The sequence below is a fragment of the Chelon labrosus genome (assembly GCF_963514085.1).
Source record: "Chelon labrosus genome assembly, chromosome: 2".
Lineage (NCBI taxonomy): Eukaryota > Metazoa > Chordata > Actinopteri > Mugiliformes > Mugilidae > Chelon > Chelon labrosus.
In genome coordinates, this window is record NC_140338.1 from 25779464 (window position 1) to 25805381 (window position 25918).

Genomic DNA, 25918 nt, shown 5'->3' on the forward strand with positions numbered 1-25918 from the left:
AAACAAGAGAAAAGGGGGGCGGAATGGAGCAATGGCCGATAGCCGTACCCCAGGGCAACTCAGATCAGGTCCTCTAGAGTTGAGGATTAGGTTTCTGATCCTGATTTTAGGCTGGATTTTGAGCTTTTTCCTCAAGCTGGGCCCGTCTGAAAGTCGGGGTTTGCTCAGTGATGTCATATTATTTGTGTGTGTATTTGTGGGGGGAACAAAGAGGCTGAGAAATGTGCTCATGGCTGTCGCTTGGTATTCAGAGTACGTTGTAGCCGGTGCCAGCCACAGAAGGAGCAGTTAGCCAGTCCGGCTGCATCAATTTGTCAGCATATCCCAGAAAAAATCCTCTTGGGCCCCTAAGAGCCAAAGCAGGGTACTGGCAAGAGCGCAAAGTGCCTGGGGTGACCCAGCAGGCACTAAATACACACAGCTGTACACTGATACGGAAAATACCAAAATATGCAAATATCCTTCAAAATGAGTGCACACTAACTGTGACAACCGTTTGACAAATGTACATATTTGGCCCCATTATCCTATTTAGTAGTGTTACAACACAACAACATAAACACACACACACAGCTGCAGCGTTATATTAGCAGCTGCTGTGGAGAAGGGGTCAAAAACAGTGCACGTCACACAGGATGTGTCCTCTGAATCATTGGGTCCGCTGCAGGCTGAGGCGACATGTGGAGAGAAACACACACACAGACGCACACAGACACACACATATATATAACAACAGAGAACTATCACCTTCCCTGACCTTTGATGTTCAATGCCATACGTACGTGTACACACACACACACACACTCAGAGGGTGTTGTGAAATCACAATGCCTCATCCATTAAACATATTCTGTGCGTGATATATACAGTATATGCATTGCACACTGACAACACAGGCCCGACTAGGAACAAGTAACAGTTTGATCTCGGGCATCTCTGACACTCGACACGCACTACATTCATAATTCAGCGTTTACAGTGTGTGCTGCTGCGCCTTCACTTAGAGATTATGCTCTTACTCTTCTTATTGGATTAAATACATGTAAAGGAATTTGGCTTGATGTGTTTGGTGCACTCTAACACACAAGGTATAGGAAAGACCGGATGAGCATGCCAGGGCACGTACAAAAAGCATGACAGCGTATAAGATATGTGAGAAGAGCAGTGGAGCGAAAGCTATACATGCAATCTATATCTGTCGCTTTGCTATACATGAGGAATATAGCAATAAAAAAGAGAGAGCTAAGTATTCAATCACGTAAGTTGATAGGAAGCTTGTGATGCCGTCACAAGATGCACATTAGGTAAAATATTCCACATACTAAATTTAGACCCTGCTTATTATTGGGCTTTTGGTCCTGGCTGTTCATCATATACGTCATATATTTGAAGGTCCACTTACTTCCTCATTCCGGTGCTTTCAACCATATCACAGAGGCCTCATTAGCAGATTGTGCTGTAATGAATAGGTCGGACATCTACAGTTCCATGACTGAAACAAGTGAACTCCATGTGCTCATTGGGAACATGCTGGAGGGGGTCATGTGTTGTAATAGTAGATTAAGCATCACTTATCTCTCTCATCTAAAATTGCCAATGTTAAAAGCTGCAGTGTTCAAGCAGCCAGAGACCGATAATTGGCTTTTGTCTAATTCAACTCCGGGGGCAACGGCCAGTGTTTTGAGCCTTCCAGTTCAGCCCGGACGACAGATAATGGATACTGAGGCTAAGACTTCCTGTTCCGTGGGCTGGTCAGTTTTCACAGTCCGACTGGCTAACCTAGATTTGACAGTTAGGTTGAGCATTGATGTCTACAAAGATGGGAGTTTATCGTCCAACATCAGTTTAAAATGGCTACAGAAGCTTTGTATAAGGTACTTGTTTGACAAGGTTGATGTGTTAGCTTGCTTGCTAGGATAGTATGACAGGGCATTCTGCCTTTTTTTTGACTGTTTTCAACCACAGCACAGTCAAATGTGACTTGTCAGCATGACAAACAGAGAGAAATCAGAAAGCTTATGATACCAAAATCATGCCTTGAGATACTGCACTTTCATATGCAATTATCCAAAGTGGATTTATTCTAAACTGTCAAAGTAACAGTACGGAAATGGCAGACAGTCTACACAATGCATGCACGACGCACGCACTGACATAGACAGATCAGAAACCAGGGCACCACATAATGATGTATTGGGGGATATTAAATACCATAATCTGGTTTCCAAGTGCTCTCTGTAAATGTCACATCCCGAAATATGATCAAAACCAAAGAACACTTTTAAAGGAATAGTTTGACATTTAGGAAAATCTGCTTATTCACTTTCCTGCTGAGAGTTAGATGAGAAGATCAATACCACTTTAATGTCTGTACAGTAAATACTTAGTTGAAGCAAGCAGCTGGTGCCAGTTAGCTTAGATCGGCAGAAAGTCTGGAAACTGGAGGAAACGGATAGGCTGGCTTTCCCGAAGGGTAACAAAATCCCTCACTAATGAACATCTTCTACTATAAACTGTTTGTTTATGCCATACAAAATATGTGCATCATTGTAAATCTATACCTTTTCCTGTGTTTACAGGTATACAATACCTGAGCTTCACATTCACTGCATAAACCAGGCACCACATCAAATGGAAAGACTTTTGCAGAACCAATTCAGACTCTAATACAAGCTATATGCCAAGACTATTAAGAGAAAAGTGAAAGAATAATAAGAATGGAAAAATGCAACATAATAGTTTAGAGAAGCTAATATTCCTCCCGCTCATTAATCTCCATTGCAGCCACTGGCCATAATGGCAGAGAAAATATAGTCCTATTCCTTTGATTATTCTTCCCACCTTACAGCAACACACTCACATCAAGCAAATAGTTACCAACTCATTACAGTCCTGCTCTATTGCTGGTAAATTGCAGTCATTTGTGTCTTTTAGGACTTGAGTGCTAAGCAAGCAGACGTGCCCTGGCTGAATTATAATTGCCTTGACCAAATCTCTTTCTCAGCAGTTAGGAAAAGTATGGCCGCATACTCGTGTTTACCTCCAGAGCACATGCACATTCAGGAGGCTAATATGAATGAACACACCAACTCCAGGTAGTGCTGTGCATACACAAGCTTGCTATTTTGCATCTACAGGTATGCTGTGCGGTTGGCGTGCTCACGTTTCAACCCCACAGAAGCAGCCAAGCCTTGTCCAGAGACAGTCTCAGAAAACCATTAAGCATTTATGAAAGCTACCGGAGGACTGCCGAGAGACTTACTTGGCCCTTCGTGAAAATAAGACGATTCGCCCATACACCAGATCAACTTGAGTGATCACGAGACTTACATAAAAGGATTGCTGCAGGCCTATTTGCAGGAGTGATTTCGTTTGCAGCATTTAAAGGGAAACTCGAGGTCAAAGAGAGAAGTCAAAAAAAAGCTCTAACCCCCCTCACTCCTGCTGGAGTAAAGACTGCCCTTACAGAGGGGAGAGTTAGAAAGAGAGCAGTATTGTTCTTTGAGCTTACACACACAAACTCAAACTGAGTGCTGACACCAATAAGCAGTCAATGATTTTCCTAATGATTCTCTTCTGAGGAAAGCCAGTTCTCATGGGGACGGTTAAAGCACTCAAAGCCATGTGTGAACTCACATCGTACTCACACACAAGCAGGAAAACACACAAGTCTGAAACCCGCCCTTGCATGCTCTCACCTTCCTTTAACCTCTTCTTCTCTCGGTGTACGTGTCCCGATTAACCATCTGTCTCAGTCTGTATCTTTTCCATTCCTCCGTCTCATAATTTAAAAAGTTGCTGAACCACAATATCACTCTTTTTCTCTCCCATGCGGTGACGTGAACGTGCACCCACACCCTCACCTTTACCAAGCTGCTTGCACTGCACACTGAGGGACAACACAGAGGCCTTTATACCCTGTGGAAGTGTTATGTGTATGTGGGAATGCACGGACATGTGAGTATTTTGCAAATGAATGGACAGAGTGAGAAAGAGAAAGGACTAAGCTGCTGCCTGTCATAGAGCCACGGATGCCTTACAGCAAGTATGTAGCAAAGAGGAGTTTGACATTGCGCTCACACAATCGCCCATCCTAATTATCTACCCTTCCTCTGCCCCCTCCTCTATGCTCACTCTTTTTCGTACATTGTAATTTCTGTATACCTCTGAGGCACGCCATGCAATGAAATGGAACGGAAAATCGAAGGATAGCTGTAGACAGACGAGAAGGGTGCGTAGTGGTGGGCACAAAATGAGAGAAAAGTAAAAGAGAGAAGAAATGGAAATAAAATAAGTGGAACAGAAGCAATTGACGAGAGAGAGAGAGAGAGAGGGAGAGAATCTAGTGAAAGAGCAGGTCAACTCTGGCGACGGCAGTGTGGAAGCGTCTGCAGAGCGTTGCTGATGTGATGGCACGATGATGATGGTGTTGATGATTCACCGCTGGTAGGAAATCAGAGAGAAGAACGTATTATTATCACGCAGCTCAATTACACCACAATTTCTCCCCGGCAGCGACAGCCTCTGCGGGGCTCCTCATTGATGCTGATTTGGGAGGCCTGCGGCGTCTGGAGGACCATGGAACGACTCTGCGGTGCGGTGAGACATCCCCACTCGAGATGGGAGAAGGAGAAGAGAGCAGGAGAGGACGACCGGGGAGAGGAGGAGTGCGATGAGGAGGGGTGAGGAAGTAGTCAAGGAGAAGGGGTACAAACATGACGGCGTTAATGCGGGACCTCGCATGCTTTGCACTTAGAGCTTTCGGCAAAGTGGAAGCAGGCAGGAAGAAGAGACGGGATCTAAATGCACTGCTGATGGAGAAAACACCTGTTCGGTAATGAGTATGAGCTCTCCGGCTGGTCCCGGTGGTTTTACATGAATACTGAAGAGCAGCTATTCAGGTGGTGCACAGAGTGTTTTATAATTTTATTTACTCTCAAAGTGTGTGTGTTATGCATGAGCCAGGAGGGATGGAACAGACCTCTGTGTGCGTGCTCATACTGTAGATGTGTGTGTGGGGGTGTGTGTGTGTGCGTGCATTTCTGAGAGGGAGACTGTGTGGGTGAGATTTTTTTTGTGTGTGATTCGGGAAGGATACAATTTCATGATTTTATTCATTCTGTAGGTGTGCGACTTTTGCGCGGAAGAGACGCTGGAGTGTGGGAGGGTGTATGCACATTTAGGCTTTTCATGTGGGCGTTTGCATACAATAGTCGCTGCTGTCTCCAGCGGACCTTCCAATATCCGGCACAATGGCTGCCCTCAGGCTCAGCTCAACTGCTTCACTGACCTCACGGTGAGGGATTACCCAGTAGGACCTTGACCATGAACCTAAACCCTGACTTACTTGCATACAATGCACAGGTGATTGTGCTATGATCATGATATGTGCAACATTTTGGGTCAAATACAACACTTTAACCTTTTATTACAGCAGATATTCACCGCTAAATGTATGATGCAATGTTACTAATGTATGTTTTATGCTTTTTCTAGCTTTTATGCTGCACTAATAAGTATTTAATACTAAGAATCCAACGTGTTATTATCAAGGAGTGATTTTAGGACACCTGATAAACCTACAGCCTGGACCAAACAGCGACTACCTGGTGAACACAGCAGAGCAGCTAAAGATATTTAATTCATATTTGGGACTTGGTGGAGACACACTAGAACTTATAATGGATTAAATGTTAAATTTTCATTCACAGGAGGAAAACAATCCCAAACAAATTCTAATGTAATCCCCAATATGTTTGATGATAATAGAGTATGTTTGAATTGTCAAAATAATCAACTCTAAAGGTTTAATACCTAGGTGAGTTTATGTAAATTTAAATTATAGAGGCATTTTAAATTTTAACTACAACTGTGTTTTCTTGACAGCAGCGAAGTAAACAGCCACATGCTGCATCCTATAAGTCGTGTGCACTTGTTAGCCGTAAGAGTAAAGACGTGACATTTGCAAGTATGCTAACATGCAGTTTAAATGTGCTAATTAGCTATGAAGCCTGTAAACTGACATTAGCAGTATATTAATGTGATTAGTCTGATGGTTCATTCAATAAGCCAAGATGGAGGTCAAATCATGTTTGTAAGTCTAGCATGAAGGCCCTGTCATTGGTGAGCTGCTGTCCACCTCAGTATGTCCATCTGCTCTGCTCCTAATAGAAGGCTGACATTATCGCTTATTGCAAGGTTTAATTAAACCTTGGTTTGCATATACAGAGACGCATGCCAGACATTTATTGTGCAGGCTTGAAGCAGTGCTAGGAGGTACCACCAAGAAACAAACTGATTTACAAACCATAAATGTTGCAGGAAAATGGAACTTCATCCGAATAAAGAAACTTTATCCAAATGTGGACAATACAACAGAAAAAAAAGTCTGCAGAATCACAACCAGTTTGTAAGTGGAAATGGGAAACAGGATTATTTCCTCAACTTTAGTCTAATCCTAAATGAGAGTGATGCTCGATAAAACCTGCTTGATCAGTGTCTTGGCACCAAATCCTAAACTTCACCGACAGAGGAAAAAAATGATAGACCTGATCCCTGTGAGAGTGAAGGCCATTTAGACTCAGGTTAGTTTCCAGAAACAGTCTCCAACCACATTGTCTTTGCCAGCCAGGCCCAAGCTACACTAACAAGCCTTCAAACCAACCCGGGTTCCCTTGAGGATTACGCCTGGATTTGAGTCGACATTGGATTTGTAGAAGGGATGAGACGTTTATCTTTTCTTTTTTCCCCCCCAAACATTTCTTCCTCCAGCTTTCTTCTGTCTCGCATAGGCGTCTCTCTTTCTCCGCCTGTCTGTATCTCTCCTTCTTTCTCTCACTTTCTCTCTTAATCACAGAGACAAGTCTTCTGGGCTGTTGGCATTCAGCTCCAGTAGTGAGAAGAAGAAAAAAGGAGGAGGAGGGAGAGGAAGAAAAGCGCCGCTGTCAGTTCCTCTCCTCTTGCTCCACGGGACTGGAAGGACAAAAGCTTTCCCTGACAGGCCGGATCGCCCCTATCTCTACCCAGCCGTCATGTCATCACCCTGTGTCTTCACCATGCTGCCATGTACTCCTTTCTCTTTCCGTCACAACCCCCTCCTGTCTTATTAGAATAACACACAATACATGGAGATTAGTGTGTGCTGTGCTGCGAAGGAAATAGCAAGGCAGAGGCTCATGCTCAGTGTCATTAGTCAGTGTGGGTGTGATTACATGTTTACGTGTATTTGCATTTTTCACATGTGGATCAGCGTGGCTGCATGTCAGCAAAGCAGCACTGTAGCAGTTTCAGAGAAGTGGGCAATCTGACGTATGCTTACCCATTGACAATGCTGTCAAGTGTTTTCTGAGATGCGACCATTACAGTTGAAAGAAAATTCACTCTATAGTGGCTAATGATCCCCTACAGAAGTCTATTCACAGTGAATGCTGCACGAACTACAACAGAGATGCTATACACACAGTAGCACTGTGATTAGGGCTGAAAAGTCAGCAACAAAAAGGCCGTAGGACTGCCACTGCAGGGAATCTACAACTTCACAACATGCAGCACCTCCCATTCTTGACAACACAAGGAGAAAACACCTTTCTCCCAAAAATCCCATTCTCCACATGTCTATCGAAACCCAAACACGAGGGTTATTGATTGCCGCTGGCCTGAACTCACTCTGTTTTGTACATCATCACGAATCAATTTTTTTCGAGTTCAAGAAAAGGGCTCTTGCATGTCAGAGGTGAATTTAATTCTATTTATGTCGCAGCTTAGTATGACCACGATTGGGAATCACATCAGATGTGTAGGCTACTGTGCACGAGACCAACCGACCCATGCATCGAACAGGGAACTGAGTGATCACACTAGAACTGGATATAGAAGGCCAAGCATGCTTTGGCACATTACAGATCGTGAGCAGTTGAGTACACAGTTTAAATCTGTATGGCATAGTAAGAGATGCAATTGAACTTAATTTACAGTTGATCATGATCCTAAAGGTATTGAAAACATTATTTAAAAAAAAATGCTCCTTAGCATGGAACAAGATTAAAAAATGTTGCTGTAATTTTTCGGGTTAGTTTAAAAAAAAATCTGATTCAAATTGATCCTCTATCCTCTTGTTAGAAATCTCGCCATGTTTCTTGTTAGACATCTCGACCAGTTTCAAATGACCAAATCTCGTGAGGCCGTGCAACAAGATTAGGCGATCCAAGAAGGAGATCCAAAACATGACAGAAGCTACTCCGAAGCTAAAATATTGTGGAAATACCAATAATCTCTGGAATCAGTGACAACATTAGTTTTGTGAAAATCTATTTCATAACTCAGGAAAATTGTTTAAAAACCAAAATATCTCTAAATGAATGCATACGGAATCCAAGTGAATTGGGACCTTGTAAATCAGAATCTAATCAATCAGGAATCGACACCCAGCAACAACCAGCCCTAGTAAATTTGGTCTTTAAACCCAAACTCTCAGCCACTTCTTTCAAACATCAAGCATTGCTCTTGGGCTACAACAAGGTGCTGATAACTATATAAGTAAAAGTATCATGTAGGAGATTTCTCTATACCAACTTTTAGGACAAATTAAACCACGATTAAAAATGTAAGACTATGTGGCTGATTTCATTTAGCTTTTGCTGTTGATGCACATATCACAATTTCAGATAAACCTCGCACCAAAGATTAGGGACAAAAACAAGAATGCAAACATCTTGTGAATGTCTGTGATCCATGAAGAAAATCATTGCTCAGAATCACTGGTTGAGAAGAGAAATGTTCAGGGCCTCTAACTTCCATTTTCTTAGATCAAAAGAAGTCTTTCTTTTTTAGTTCAGACTGAGCTCTAAGACACATGCTGTGTGCATGGGCTTAAAAATAAAAAAAAGCCGATCATGGCAACAGGAATTCTGAGTCATTTGTTCCTAAAGACCCATTATCACACTATACCTGAAAGCAAATGTCTAGTAAAAACGTTTGTTAGAATAGGTCCTAAGACCTGATCAGGGCAATGTTATGTAGTTCATGCTCAGTGTCTTATAGCTTTGTTAGTGCTAATCTGTTTTATTAAAATACAGTAGATCTATTTAAAGGGATAACCCTGAAACTACCAAACAGCAAAGGAGCTGAGTGATTGGCCCAATAACCCCACCAAATGGTGATGGTCTAGTTCGAACCTGTGTTTCAGTGTGTGTGTGTGTATGTAACCTTCTAGATATCAACATGGATACCCAAATTCAGATAAAACTAATTCAGCCCACATGCTCCCACCCTTCGGCCTCGTCTTCCTATCTTTCTCTCTATGTCTCTCTCTCTCTCACTCTTTCTCTCAGGGCTGTCTGCTAAGCCTCTTACCTATGGGATTATTGGCAACACTAGGTATTATATAGCTTCATTCATCTGGATGATGTGTTATTAATGTGTTGGGGAATGAAACCATCTGTAACGGCGGCAGAGGAAGAGGGGAGGATGAGGAGAGGATCGGGGTGGGGGGGCCTAACTGTCTCAGCGAGGCAGTAGAGATGGCTGGGCTGAAGTTGTGGCATTTGTGTGCAGAGGCGTAGTTGACACAGAGCAATGCAACTCTAATTGGCGGTAATGGCGACCTTTGTTTGAGTAGACTTGACAACAGAGAGACGAACAGGATTTATGGTCTTTGATTTTACGGTTTCACAGATGAGGCACATGGAGGCATCCAGCTGAGCACAAAGCACACTCAGACGTACGGGCATATACAGAATCTAATGTGTTCAGAAATGCACATCACAAAAAAGACACACAAGTTAATTGTCCTTCTGATTTGTCCCTTTCAGTGTCAAGGGAAAAGCTGAATATTTAATTGGAGACACAACAGATGCAATTCCACACGGAACACAAGGGTTCATACGTGTTATGTTATCAACCCAGCCTTGGAGTGACATGTTCGACATATTTCTGCTATTTTTACCTCCAGTAGTTTTTAAGGGAAACCTTAAACAAGGCACACTAAACTGATACTGAAGAATTAGCAACGTCAAATACCAACTTTGGCGTCCCATGAAGTCACATGCCAGCACATGGCCATAGTGTGCATTCGTCAATCACACCCAGACTCACTAGGAGTGCGGATATGGTTACAAAGCATCGCTTCCTTACTATATAGCTACTTCAAATATGTCTGACAGATTACAAATGACAATGGGATTGTCAGGTTTCTGTCTTCTGCTTGTAGAAGAAGAAAGAAAGAATATCTTCCTGTGCGTGCAGTTCCCCCTTGACTTTGCTGTTTGCTTAGTTGTTTCACTTTCCTTTTTCAGTTTCCTTTCTTGTACACTGAGTTGTTGGCTTTTCTCTTCTTCTCTTTTGTCATTAAGGATGAAGATGCGACTATGTCCATTATTCAAATTTTATTTTGTCAATAAGAAAATAGTAAAAAAAACAAAAGTCCAGTCATGTCTCTAATATAGTCCTTCTCCGTATTTGTCTAACTAACAGTGCTAAAGACATGACGATTTAATAAGCAAGTGTGGAGAAAAACAGCAAAAGAACATCTCTGACAAGCATGAAAAAGGAATATTAAGCTTTTTAAATGACTCAAAAAAACGCATCACCTATCATTCATTTTCTTTACAGACTCTGGTAGCGACCCTGCTCAGCAGTGAGCTGGGAAAAAGATGACATGAAGAAAGAGGAACGACCACACATGCTAGCTTCTTTGCAAAAATTTGCCTGGGGAAGAACATTTTTTGCAAAAATTTCCCTAAGGAAAGACCTGAACTTGGCCACGAATGCACTACTTGCTAGACTGTTTGTGTGAAAAATACTGTGCATGTTGTTCTGCTATTAAACACCCAACACAGTGTTTGCTCTTAATGCGATGATGCAGTTATGCAGTTGCCCTACTAAACATAATATGGTAATGAACTTGCTCGACTCTCATCTCCTAAGCAAGAGTCAACATAAGTGACAGGACTATGTGAGTCATGCATGCCGTGCTTACAGCTCCCGACTGTATGTGTAGTATTTTTAATGGTGTGACAACTTTTGAATAGTTGAATGGCCAGTCCGTCTTTACATGTCAGCAAAGACACAGGAAGAATGCAAAGAGAGAGAATGAAATAAAAGCTGCTGTCTCTGCACTAAACAGATTACATACATACCACAAAGAAGAGGCCTGCAGTACATTCAGCACCTGAGCCAGAGGTAGTGTTTTGCAAGGATGTGTCTGTGCTATGGTTACGCAAACTTTCAGTCCACAAACTATACAGCACATAATCTTAAATTTTGAGATTCCAATCTGACAGTGACATTTTGTTATTTTAGTAGCATCAGCTTAGTAGAATAACATGACAGACGTTTAGCAGTATTTCCTTATGAAAATGAAAAAAAATAAATGTTTTTCTCCATTGCAGGAAGAAGTATGGTGTCATGTACACAAATTACATTTCAACATCAAAGTGTGTCGGGTTTTCAATGCGTCCCTTTCAAGTCTGAGGTGCAAACTTCTTCCCTTAGATCTGAATATGTTCCCATTTCTCTCTGAGACTAACAGCACTTGAAAACGAGGTTCCCTGTGTGAGAAATCCCAACGACTGATGGATGGAGTGATGGGCAGGCAGTATTTTACGCTACCTTCATTACAGGTTTTACAGAATAACACTTGAACAATTGCTGTAATGATTGGGAAATTTGAAATTTGAAATCACACAGTGTATCTTCTGGGTGTCTCTGGACTGTAATTATGCATGTTCACAGGTCTGTTTAAAGCAGAATAGCTCACACTCCAAGACGATTTACTTTTGGGGAGTGCCAATTTAACTGCCAATTACCACCGCGAAAGTGGCTTTGATACCATACAAAAACCGACACTGACAGTGACTGGCGCCTGAAGTGGTGCGGGAACAAATGACACTGCCAGGAACGCTATTTGAGAAAGGGCTGAATTTGAAACGAGCGCAAGGTGAGGAAGGTGGTTTCATTACAATGTCTTTTAGGGAAAGACAAATGAGAAGGCTGACCTAAAAAAAACTTGCACCATTAAAATATGTCGCACCGACAATGGTGCAATGTTGTATTACATACAGGACATGTGACAGGTCTGTCACTGTATAAAAAAATAAATTGTTTGCATGAATGTGACGTTCAGTACGTTTGGTATCATTACAGGGAGTAATGTATCCTAATGTAGAAGGAGATGACTTATACAGCCCTTGTTACATTTACATGCAGTTCATGTCTTGGAGTGATCCTCTGCGAAAGTTTGTAACTTTTGTGATATTTCTCTTTTGGGTCAAAAATTGCCAGTGAGAACTGTTTAAAAAAAATGGACAACATCGGCCTTTGTGAAGTCATCAGTCACGAGGAGGAACATGGAGACAAGTCGGCAACACTTCTTACGGCATGGAGAAGAAGTGGGCTGTGATGACGACATCAATGCTGCTTTGGATCTCCTTTCTGGAGGTCCAAGACTGTGACTGCTACAAAGAAAGGGTATCCGTCGAATTTAAATGAGTAAATTTAGCAGGAGACTACTGTACGTTGAAGAAACATATGTGAAGGTTTTCTAACTTAGGCCATGAACTTATCAATCTTCCCTCGTATTATTGCAGTTTGTGCAAAAACAACAATAGCATGATTCTGGTGACGTTGCATTTACAGAAAGCCCCTCTCTGGAATATAAGCGATAGCCTGTTATATATACTATAACTATAAGTTAAATTCAATTCAATTTTGTTCATATAGCATCAAAAACAATCCAAACTGTCTCACGACACAGAATCCAGGGCCTTAAACCCCAAGAACAACAGGACCTTGAGGAGAACCCAGCTCATATGGAAGCTTATTTTTTATGGGATGTAGTGTTATATTTCTGAAAAGCTAAGTATATTGTCACACACACACAATAAAAATGTCTAATTAAATTTGATTTGCCTCCATGTTCACATTACGGGTTAAAGGCAACATCCCAAACACGCCAGTGCCTACAAACACACACATACAGACACAGGCCTTGTAGCCATGAGTGCCACATCAGCTGCAACTGCACACCCCATGTCAGAAGCTGTGTCAGAGCGTTACGTGAAGATTCGAAAAAAGGAAATGAGAAAAAAGAAACTCATCCTTTGTGTATGTGATTGTATGTTTGTGTGTGCGCGTGTGTGTAGATATGAATTAGTAACCGTATGTGGGTGTGTTTGCGGGGAGCTGCTTCCCTGCATCTATGTCCGTACATAATTTTGGCTGTTTGTGAGAACGCTGGTGTGTGTATGTGTGTGTGTGTGTGTGTCGGTGTGTTTGTCGGCGTGAGTCAGCGCTGCGATCATGGACACAGTGGGATGAATCACTTGTGGTTGTGGTGTTGGTTGGAGAATAAATGGTAGCAACAATGGATTTCAGCAAAGCTCCTAAAATACGTGCACGTGTACAGCGCATTGTTACTTGTTCTGTGCGTGATTAGAAGTTACGCAATAATCCCAGCATGATTGTTTTTTTGGAAAGGTTAATTCTGCCAGTCTTTAACTCCATTTGGGTGAAACTGTGTCCCTTGCCATTAAATTGCAAACAGCTGCTTCACTTTAACTTGAAATAAAATAAGATTCAGCTTTAAATGACATAAGAAGGTTAATGTCAGACTGCTCGTGGCCACATTTGGGAGCTCTGGTAGAGCTGATAGGACAGGAAGCTCAGACGTTCTTCCACATTTGTCTTCTTTCATTTCTGTTTTTTTCACTGACTCAAAATGAACAAGGTCTCCTGTCAATCGCAGACTACTAAATATCTGCTGGCACTCATGTCTTTGTCTAAAAACAACCTGTACCATACTGTAAAAACAACCTGTACCATACTTATTTACCATAATATTTATGCCACGTGCACTTACTGCCTATTGCACTTCTGGTTAGATGTTAAACTGCATTTCGTTGCTCTGTACATGTACATGTGTAATGACAAAGTTGAATCTAATCTTGAATCTAATCTAATCTAAACTAGGTCTGCAGCATGTGTGTCACTGTGGGAAAAACTTAGACGGACATCTTAATAATTCAATAATAATTTTTAGTTAACCATGTCATGCTTCACCGTGCAAAAGAACAGCACAACACATTCCCCCAGATGGTATATATATATATATATATATATATATATATATATATATATATATAAAGCCACATTTGCCACAGGAAAACTCTGGAAAACGTGTACATCCAAGGTAATGCTGCGTCTGTTAGCATGACTAAAGGGGAAACTCTTTACAACGTGTGTGTGCCGGACACCTGCTGGGCACACGGGGATCATGATGAGTATATGACTGCTGCGGAAAGAAAGCGCCGACGACCAGATGTGAAGCTTGGAGCCAGACTCTACTGAAAGCTTTACCCAGTCTGCTGCTGAAGGTAGTGTTGGCTTAATTCTGGCACATTAGCAGTTTTTCACATCCATCACGAGGACCGCCTTAATAAGCACCTATTAATAATAATTGTGATGCAAACTCTTGTAATAAATTAATGTCAGGAAAAACATGACAGACTAATTAATAAGTGCAGATATTTCTGATGAGGAATCTGCAACAGGTAGGCTGTGTGAAAAGACACACTCGCAGCTGACATGATATCATTCACGCAATTAAATCCGGAGATCTATGTAAGGCGGTGGCGAGAAAAATAAGCCGTGGTGCCTGTCGGACAAGAGAAGAAAATGTCTGCACTTTCTAGCAGCTTTTCCCTCAAAGGACACAACAGGAGACAGCCACTAATGACAACTGTAGCGCCTGCCTGCTGGGATGACACAGCCAAAGCTATGCATAATGTTTCCATCCAACACAAGTTATCACACAGAATTTCGCTATTGTCAAAATGTAGCTTCTGGCTCATTTCTATTCTGGATCAAAGTGCTGCTCTCCCCTCTTTCAGACGCGGTGCCTCATATAGCATCAGTTGGCGCTTATGCGTCACCCTTAGGCTGGACAACTCTGCCTTGCCAAGTCACACACACACACACAAACACCCACACACACGAACCACCCACAAGGGGAGGAAAAAAAAATGAAAATGCAGTGATTAACTAGTGGAGGGAATGTTTGTGTGTGTGTGGCCAAGGGCGACTGATTGGGTTTTTAAGAGTCCAAGGGCCACAGAAGTGCAGGGAGCGAGTCGACAATCTGACAGGCATGCAGCAGGCAGGCTGACTGACTGGTGGGCTGACTGGCATATAGGCCGCGTGAAGCGCTTTGAGGCAATAGGGATGAAAGCCCTGCTTTAAAAGGTCATGTGAGCAAATCTATATGTGTTATATTAGTGAAACACATTCGGACAAATCAGCTTTGATGGAGTGTGAAAAAAAAGGTTCTGACACAAATGCTCCACAGTTCCTGTTATGTACAATACAATAATTCCATGCAATACCCTAAAGTGCACTAATATGAAGTCCATGCAGGGTCACACGGGGATATTGTGTTGATATTTCAAAAAGGATTCTTTGACTATCAAAAAATAGACATCTGACTCCAATATAACCCGTCCTTGGTATGACTTTGCACTGCGGAGATGCCGGCAGGTCGGACACACAGTCCCACCAGATGCAAAGAGTGAATCACTGTAGAATCTGCGGAGGAGACAGATGATACAGTGCAAGGCTCCGAGTGACTGGCTGTCAAACAGTGTATCACACTACATCACCGTCGGATATCTACTGGTTGCTCGGTGCCTGGGAGCAGCACACACTTGAACGGCTGGCAGCTTTTACGAAGGGAAACTGCCGCACGCTTGCCAGGAACAACGGTGTCCAACTTCTTAAGGGCAGCCTAACTGCATGAGAGACCACGCGAGTTAAGGAGCTCAGTTTTTGAGAATTTTAATTCCAGACACCAGGTTGTGAAAACGAATCACATGCTGAGTGGAAGAACACAAAACCTGCTCGGAGTGTGTTAGCCTCCCGGGCACAGAGCTCAGTCAGTGGAGTCTGCAAATAAATATTTGGATTTCCAGGAGCCAAATTTTTAATTTTCGCTGAGCTTAGTGTGGCATTTAGAGCCCCCCGCTACTGAATGCTCCACGGGCTTTAACTTGATTTATTCCTCTTGTCTGCAAGATGTTCATTGTGCAAGTCTGCATGTTTTGCCCTGTTTGGTCTTCATAACTAACTTTGTGTTCCAAGGTGCCACTACCAATAAAAGCGTTCATGTTTCCACAAACAACAGATGACTCTCATCTTTGTGCGCTCATCAAAAACTACTCTGCAAATTGGGTTATGTTTCAATTTGGCCTTGCTGAGAGAGTGCTGCTGAGCCAGGCAGCTCCTGTAGTTGACATGAAACGCCAAACAGACATTGACAGGTATAGGCTACAACCAACCGGAGTCGGTAGCTCTGCTATTCAGGCACCTTCACAGCTGCTCTCTGATGAAAGGATTTGCCCTTTCATGCCATCAGTCTACCCTGGGGTGAACTGCGCGCACAGTCCTGAGATTTTCTACTCAGCTTTGGCTTTTTCAGCTGGAGTCTGGACTGGACTGCGTTCATTCAAACGGAGAAATGTGGCTCTGCGAGCGAGCACTGAGCCGAGGATGCTCGTGTCGCCAGCGCCGGGGAGAGCTGTGCATCTGCCTGGCTTCAGAAATCCTATCATTTCCCTGCGAGGCAGCCTCCAGTCAAGTAACAACAATCAAGCACTCATTCATTTAGAGGCCCTGCCGTGCGCTTGTCTCCCAAAAGCGTAAGCTGGAGCAGCTTTGACCTGCCTGCCAGCCCGTTTCATCCCCGGCGAGACAGCCTCATTTTCAGCGGGGGATAAGATATGAATGCCTCGGCAGCGCCTCTGTCTTACCGGCTGCTGTATGTGTCGAGAAGTCCCCCTCCCAGGCGGAGGAAGATGCTGCTGCTGCGGCCGCTCGTCTCCGTGCTGGAAGTAGTCGCTGCCAGCGGCTTTGTTGCCCGCGACCCGGTCCCTCTTCCCCCTGCCGTTGGAGCCTCCGTTCTCTCTCTCTTCGCCGGAGTCGAGGCTGCTGAAGTTCCACACAATCAGCGTCTGCACCAGCAGCACCGTGAGGGCTGCTATCAGGGCGGACCGCGACCGGCGGGCCAACCTGCGAGCACACAAGCCGCCAACCATCTTCGCACCGGGCTGAACGGAGCTGGAGGACCGTCTGTGGCTCTGCGCAGCGCGACGGGAGGAAAGAGTGGAAGTATTGGGAGGACGAGGAGGAGGACGAGGAGGGAGGGAGGGAGGGAGGGAGGCTGAGCTTACGGTGGCGGAGGCGAGGAGGAGCGTCGAGAAGGAGAGGCACAGGGCCACCGTGTGGTGAGACTCGGTGAGGTGATGCTCAGTGACAGACGCACCGCTCCAGGCAACTGTATGACTCTCCTTCATGTTCTCACTGGGCCCCAGAAAGTAGTCCATGTCTTTCCAAGACGGAATTCTGATAATGACCAAGTACCTGCAAATGTTGAAATCCTCACTATCATCATTACAAGGCAGAGAACAGTAGGACTGATGGGCCTCCAGGGGATCCTGACAGACACGTAGCCTACTGATCCCAGCAGGGGCATAGGCGTTCTGGGTCCCCACAGATATTTAGCCTCAGGTTGCTTTTAACTGATTCATACACCCCAGCGGAACTTCTGTAGGGCCTCCCTAAGTTTTGGAAAGATTATCTCAGTTTTGCACGACGCACACTGGAGCCCAGCTAGACTCCAGTAGGAATATTCTTTTTTTTTTTTTATCCTCCCCTGCCTTGCAGGAGCTGTGACTCCCACAGCATGGAGATGGTGATTTGCCCAGACAGTTCAAAATGGCCAGTAATTGTCATGATGGGGGTTGGTCTTCTGGTTGACTGTCTTTTTAACCAATATGCCAGCCAAACATTCACCCTAATCTGTCAGTCAATTAAGTCTGGACCAGTGATGGAGTGAAAATGGTGTGAAGTCTGGGCGTTAGTTAAGATCCTAAGCTCCCTCTGAAGCAAATAAATTCACATTTTAGAAGCTCTTAAAAAAATCAGTCATCATTTTAATGTTACCTTGAGTGATGTCAGAAAACTTGTTTTTTTTTGGCTTCTTTTTTTTTTGTACTATTATGGCTGGTTGGTTGCAAACAATAAGGAGAGCTTATTGGGACAGACAGAGAGAAATTTAATGACGTATCAAGAGCTTGTGAGAGTAAATATTTTGATGGTCGGGCTCGAAGAGGCATCATAGAGCGGAATCCCAGATGCAGAAAGCTGATAGTGTCTAGAGGCTGGTGGTGGTGGAGGAGATAGGCTGATGGAGACCCTCTGGACCTCCGGGATGAGGTGGAGACATGGAGGAGGAGGAGGAGGGCTGCTCAGAACTGACAGAACTGCAGTGAATTTAAAACGGTTTAGGATTGAGAATGCGGGCAAACAGATGAATGGAGTAGAAAGAGTAGTGACAGTGAAATCGAAGTCCTTTAGACTGCATGGGAAAGCGGAAGTGATAAACGTAGCAGCAGAAAAAATAAACCCGAAATAACCGTGGAAACTGGTATTGAACTTTTGCTTAAGCTTCATTCAGTCTAGCAGCCTCGTGCACATCTAATGTTCCTCTTTCATGTCAGCCACTAAAATGCAGGAAACACAGATATGCAAGAAACACCACACCGCTGTGATATGACCCAGTGAGTCCCATTTCTCCTTGTAATGTCAGCAATTTATAGTCATAACACGAGTCCCTACAGGCCTTTTTATACACAGCAGGCATTCTGACTTGTCATAGTAGAAGAAAAGAAAAGGTCTTAATAGAAACATTAACAATTCCGCTCATGTGACCCTGTAAGTCACAGCAGTGGGACAGCATGAAGAATACCAGGAGCCCAAAACTGAAGACGCTAAATGGAATTCAGCCGACATCATTGATTTAGTTATTTACTCCTGTTCTCTTTCAACTGTGACAAGCTAAAATGTCTTCTGTAAAATGCGCCCGATCTGTCCTGACATCTAGCAGGTCCAGCAAACAATGTTTAATTCATTTTTTTAATTAGACATATGGTGCTGTTGAGGTCAAGATCTCATCAAGGGGACATTTGTAGAAAAGACGATACAAACAACTGCAGAAATGTAAACAATACTATACTATTTCCATGCACAGTAGAAATCTTTTTAAGATTAAAGAAAAAATCACGAGTGACATTTAAAATCTTCAATTATTTGGAATCTTTATAGAGAATTAAAGCTTAAATTTCATTTTAACATGTGGTGCAGTTAAAACTAGCATGTTAAGTTACAGATATCATAATTGGTTCTGCTCCTCAGAAGACAGATTCTCATTATTTCATCTGACGGAAAAGAGTAGAAGCTACGACAGCTATGAAATATTCCTCGTACAGCTGTGACTGGGTTTGCTAGCGGACATATTCAATCATTTCATATCATGACTTCCAAACAAACCTACGCAGACTGGTGTTCACCTTGGATTTGTCACTGCATAGCTCACATGAAATAAATGGCATGCACGAGGACACATTCTAAATGAATCAGCGCAAAAATCCAAAGCTCTTTCCGTAACACTTGAAATTCTGCATACATGTAGATCAGTGTGTTAGTCACTGTGCTTGGTGATTACAAAGGAAGATTATACAGAATGAGCATGCCATTCAGATTAAAAGTTTCCAGCACCTGCTGAGAGTTTGTGTAAGAAGATTTGTAAATAACTCTCAAGTCCTACTCGGAGATGAAAATAGTTTTGGTCTGATAAAACTGTCAGCTGAATTCTTCCGAGTGATTCAGAGATGCTTGTTAAACACGCTTCCTGAGCTCCACTGACATGGAAACACCATGAGTAACAGACAGAGAACTCTGTCTGTTACTCATGGTGTTTCACCTACACGCACACCCACATTTCAATTATTCTTGATTTGTACAGTAGGATGACACTGATGCCAGAGTGAAGCCCTGGAATAGTTAGAACATGAATGAAATGCATCTGAGAATAATCGGAAAGTTCGTCTCATGACTCAAGAAATTCTGTTCCAAAAGTAGAGCTGAGGTACTGCAGATAAAATAAACTGACATGTGAAACTCATCTGCGACTCAAGTAAGAGGAGTGTTGAACTCGATCAGCCAAACATAGATCTCTGAAGGTGATGCATCTGTACTCTATGATCTGGGTTAAATAAAACTAAACTATGAAAGTCTGTGTAATTTTGCTTAGTTTGCACTGATAAAACTCACAATCACCAAAAGTAGTGGGTTTTACAGTCCTGTCAAGAATAACTGTACTTTTGATCAACACGATCAGTCACAACATTAAAACCACTGATAGGAGAAGTAAATACTATTGACCATCTTGTGACAATACAATGTTCTTCTGGGAAACTTTTGGACCTGGCATTCATGTGGATGTTACTTAGACATGTATCACCCACCTAGACCAGACCAGACACCCCCACCCCATAGCAATGACACTCCTTGATGGCAGCAGCCATCCCCAGCAGGATGCAGCCTGACACAGACACACACAAAAAAAATGGTTTAGGAACAACTAAAAAAAAAACATGAAGAACAGCACAAGTTGTTGACCTGTCCTCCAAATTCACTAGACCCCAAACTGATCAAGTGTCTGTGGGATGATCCACAGAGGCCCCTCCCCTCAACCCATAGGACCCAATGGCCCCCACTGACAGCATTCTGTTGCCAGACACCACAGGACACCCTCAGAAGGCCCATGTCCATTCTCTGATGAGTCACAACTGTTTTGGAGGCACAAGGGAGACCTACACAATATTAGGAAGGTGGTCATAATGTTATGCCTGATTGGTGTGCAGTATGTCATCTGATCCATTAATAAATCTGCTTATACCTTTGCGGTAACACAGTAGACTGAATGTTCTCAATAGAACTTTGACGAATGTTCATTCATTAATAAACTAACCATGCTTGTCTTGTCAAGTTACTTTGGGGAACTTGATACGCATACACGAAAGCAGGACAGAACCTCCATGTTTAATCAACGTGAATTTGAACAGAACTTAGATTGTATCATCTGTATGCACTAAAAGACTAAAATTTAATTGGGAGACTGTATACATGCCGGCCTGGAAATAAAACTCATCCTGAGAGGAGGCTGCAGGCAGGTATGCCAGGCAGACTGACAGCAGCGCTGGTAGTGTGACTCAGAATACTTCAGGACAACAGAAACAGGGGAGCAGGAGATCCCCTCCAATTTTCTACTAGAATTTTTTGTTTTGAATCCCCCTGTGGCCGTCACACACGTCAGTATAGGTAAAGAGGCTTTGGGCATGCTGACACATTCAAATTCTCCATTCACATACACTATATTACCAAAAGTATTCGCTCACCCATTCAAATGATCAGAATCAGGTGTTCTAATCACTTGGCCTGGCCCCAGGTGTATAAATTCAAGCACTCAGGCATGCAGACTGTGAAACAAGACATTTGTGAAAGAATGGGCCGCTCTCAGGAGCTCAGTGAATTCCAGCGTGGAACTGTCATAGGATGCCACTTGTGCAACAAATCCAGTCGTGAAATTTCCTCGCTCCTAAATATTCCACAGTCAACTGTCAGCTCTATTATAACAAAATGGAAGCGTTTGGGAAAAACAGCAACTCAGCCACGAAGTGGTAGGCCACGTAAAGTGACGGAGAGGGGTCAGCGGATGCTGAAGCGCATAGTGCAAAGAGGTCGCCGACTTTCTGCACAGTCAATTGCTACAGAGCTACAAACTTCATGTGACCTTCAGATTAGCCCAAGTACAGTACGCAGAGAGCTTCATGGAATGGGTTTCCATGGCCGAGCAGCTGCAGCCAAGCCACACATCACCAAGTGCAATGCAAGGCGTCGGATGCAATGGTGTAAAGCACGCCGCCACTGGCCTCTAGAGCAGTGGAGACGCGTTCTCTGGAGTGATGAATCACGCTTTTCCATCCGGCAATCTGATGGACGAGTCTGGGTTTGGAGGTTGCCAGGAGAACGGTACATTTCAGATTGCATTGTGCCAACTGTGAAATTTGGTGGAGGAGGAATTATGGTATGGGGTTGTTTTTCAGGAGCTGGGCTTGGCCCCTTAGTTCCAGTGAAAGGAACATTGAATGCTTCAGGATACCAAAACATTTTGGACAATTCCATGCTCCCAACCTTGTGGGAACAGTTTGGAGCGGGCCCCTTCCTCTTCCAACATGACTGTGCACCAGTGCACAAAGCAAGGTCCATAAAGACGTGGATGACAGAGTCTGGTGTGGATGAACTTGACTGGCCTGCACAGAGTCCTGACCTGAACCCGATAGAACACCTTTGGGATGAATTAGAGCGGAGACTGAGAGCCAGGCCTTCTCGACCAACATCAGTGTGTGACCTCACCAATGCGCTTTTGGAAGAATGGTCAAAAATTCCTATAAACACTCTCCTCAACCTTGTGGACAGTCTTCCCAGAAGAGTTGAAGCTGTAATAGCTGCAAAAGGTGGACCGACATCATATTGAATTCTATGAGTTAGGAATGGGATGGCACTTCAGTTCATAGAATGAGTAAAGGCAGGTGAGCGAATACTTTTGGTAATATAGTGTATTTTCAACTGAAGTTACGTGCCAGGCTGTCAGTTTGAAATATTTAGTAAATATAACTACTACATTCATATGATATACCCTCATACCTTTGTAATCTTTGTGGCTTCTCATGTTGCTGTCTTCTTCCACTAAATAAGTAATGCAGAGGATCTGATGACGGTTCTGCTATGGTCCTTGCCTGCTCAGCTATGTTTACTATATAGCAGCTAACTTTGTCTGTTGTTTGATTCTGCACATGTGTTGTACAAGTTTATCAGACATTTTCTGCTGAAAACAGCATTAATCAGTGCAAAGTTTTGGGACAAATAAACTCAAACAATGAGCTTAAAGACACTGAAGCGCTACATGGAGCCAAGGAGACACAGTAGGATTGTGTGACCATATTCCATGCAACACATCACTTGATCCACGGGTCCGTGGTATTTTGATTAGGGCTGCTTAAATGATTGCACATTTTAATGACCCCATGAGGCCCTGAAAACCCCGACTGACACCTGTGACACTGTGATAAACAAGACCCATCACGTTAATGGTTTGAGCGCGGCGATGTTAAAGCGCCAGCTACTGCGCAATTGCTTCGCCTAATCGCTTAAAACTGACAACTCAGTTTGATGCCAAGGTTACAGTTCTATCCGTCTTACATTCAAGTGAGAATGGAAGCTTTTAATGAAAGCTGCTGTACTGTGCAGAGAGTGCTTTTCATTTACCAAGATGCGACATTCTGTACAAGGGATCGTTACATCAGGGTCTGTGTACTGGTAAATGACAGAAAAGCCAACTGCCTTCTCCAAGCATTTGTCATGTTTACTCGGTGGTGTTTAATAATCTTTATAAAGGCACATTTAAAGAGGCCTGGACTGACTGAAAGAGAAAAACTTCGGGGAAAAAACATAATGGCTACCTCGATTCTTTTGGTCTTTTAAGTGGTGACTAACTGCTCCGACCCTAGGGAGGCATGGACTGTTCAAGACCTCTGAAGGTGCCCTGTGGTATCTGGCACCAAGATGTTAGCAGCGGTTCCTGTAAGCAAGCTGTGAGTTTGAGCCACCCTGAATCAGACCTATTCCAACTCGTCCACTAACACTCTGTCACAGGTTTAGACCACAGTTTGGCCCAGAAGCCTCCATGTGGGCACAAGATTTTGGCCCTTGCTAAAACCTCACTCAAATATTTACGCCTAGCCATTTATCCAGCATCCATCTATTGATTTTTCATTTAATATATCCCAGTCTCTATTCACTTCACCTGTGAACGTCTCAGCGGTGCATGTTCTCCTCATTGCTTGTTTCTTTGTTTCATGTTTAAAGACAGAGCTGGGCTAACTCCCCGCTGACTGTGAACCAAGGTTCAGAAAGCTTTGGGGCACATACTGGGAAGCAGAACACTCTCAACACTTTATTTAATAAAGATGAATGACCACGGACTCTTTCATGAAAGTTATTCAGTCTTCATTGTTTGAGCGAATAAAAAAGATTGCACAAGTGACACACACACAGAGTAGCTGGTGCTCTCTGACAAACTGATAGCTGGTTAGATGTTAAGGTCAAAATAAAATAATTGGGGAAACAATAAAGTTGTCAGATGCAAATTCTGACACCCGTCAATGTTTTGTATACATTACTTCTAGAACTGGGGAGTAAATTATATACTGTACTGTCTGCTGAAACACAGGAAAAGAAATGATCGTTTTGCTCTCCACACTGTGGTTTTAATCTCCAGGGATTCCTTGACTGACAAAGAGACAAAGCACGCTTGTCCAAAACAACGGCTCAATAGGAGACAAAGGAACATATTTGTTTCAGAGCGCGAGCTGCTGACCTTGTGGTTTTTAAGTCGACAAGATAATTAGACATTCCTGCCATTTTCAGACGTGCTTGTGAGCTTTTTATAGACGTTTATTTTCAACTAAACTGCTCGTTAATCCCGTCCCTCTAGACATCTCGCATAGCGAAGCGATGAAACAAGAAGCAATCCGACAAGTCTTTCCAAACTTAGGGAAAGTGAAGAGGAATTTGTCTGTGTCCATTATTTTGCATCTTATCATCCAGCTAGGCAGAAAGGAGTGTTGTGCCGTTTGAGCTTGAGTGCAGCACTTGTCACATAGAAGAGCTGATAGTTAAAGCATTCTGCGTGTTCAAGGGTCTAATCTGTATTCTCATCACACGGCTTTCTTAAAGTATTTTAGCATTTGAATTGCCACAGAAAATTATTAACTTGGTGGTATTTCTGCAGGCAAACAGAGCTAATGCTTCAGAGATAAGGCTGCAGACCACAGACAGATAAATGTTGAATTGAATTTCAAAATGTCTTTATATGCTCACAGACACTCCAAAGATATATCTGAGCGTTTTTATAAATGTTAATTCTTGCTTCATCAAGAAGAGTAAGGGACAGCAGGAGGTAGGAGAGGCTAGCAAACTGCAGAAATGTGAAGTCGTTAATTACAAGAGATGAGAACAAGGAGGAGACCACGGGAAGGCGATGAGCGAGGAGATGCACATAAATGAGAGCAAAATGAAAGAAGAGCGAGATGAAGAATGGTTAAGAGACAAAAATAGATGTAATTGGAAAGTAAGGGCGAAGTCAGAAAATGGGAGAGAGAATAGATAATATAATCAGAGCACGGCAAGTGTGCTTATAGGTCTCCTAAATTAGTAAAGAGTGAAAGAGGGCGATGGATGAGATTCGGAGGAAGACGGAGAAGAAAAACAGGAGTTTTTATGAGCTCAAGAGGACGAGATTAAAAACAGAGAAGGAGAAATAAAATAAGACGAAGAGCAGGCGCATGCTCTTCTGGCAGCAGAGCCACGTCTTCCCCTCTCATTAGCTGCAGCTCCGTTGCTTAGGGGACTGAGTGGGCTGACTGTCGCCACGACGATGGTTACCATTCCCTGCGGCAACAAATGCTGATTTTAATTAAAGCGGACCTCTTTGTCACTCCGACAGACAGACGCATACACATCGACTGACCAGAGTAACTTGCTGGGAGACTGAAGCAAGCATGCTGCCCATCCCCACAAAACACCCCGCCTGTGTCTTCTGAGGTACCAATAACTGAGACAGAGAGGACAAGGGAGACAGATGAGCAGCCAGCTGGTGGAGTGAGTCTGGGACGGGGGGGAGAGGAACTGGGTTGGGCGCTGCACAACATGACTGCTGAAGCCTAAGGCGTCCTGCTGTAGGACACCCTCATGCACTCAGCATTTTATGTAATCAGGCAGCGTGCTGACTGGAGTGTGGTAGAACACAGAGAAACATAGCAGCAGACAGGTGTCCTTGACAGCGATGCCCCAGGGGACCAGAGGGAGCCTTTTTTTCTCCTACTGTGATACCACATGAGGCTAAAGCAGCAGACATGGTTCATACATGGCTGTTTCCACTGCATACACTGGAAGTAAGAAAGATTTACAG

The 25918-nt window shown here is 43.4% G+C and overlaps 1 protein-coding gene across 1 annotated transcript in view; it reads right to left on the reverse strand.

The window, feature by feature from the left end:
• The window catches only part of xylt1 (xylosyltransferase I), a 75297-nt gene extending 58177 nt beyond the window's left edge, over window positions 1–17120 (reverse strand). Inside the window, exon 1 of the mRNA XM_084559128.1 lies at window positions 16797–17120. Coding sequence (XP_084415254.1) covers window positions 16797–17081 — 285 coding nt within the window. The 5' untranslated portion in view covers window positions 17082–17120. The remainder of the gene's footprint in view (window positions 1–16796) is intronic.
• Between the last annotated feature and the right edge of the window lie 8798 nt (window positions 17121–25918).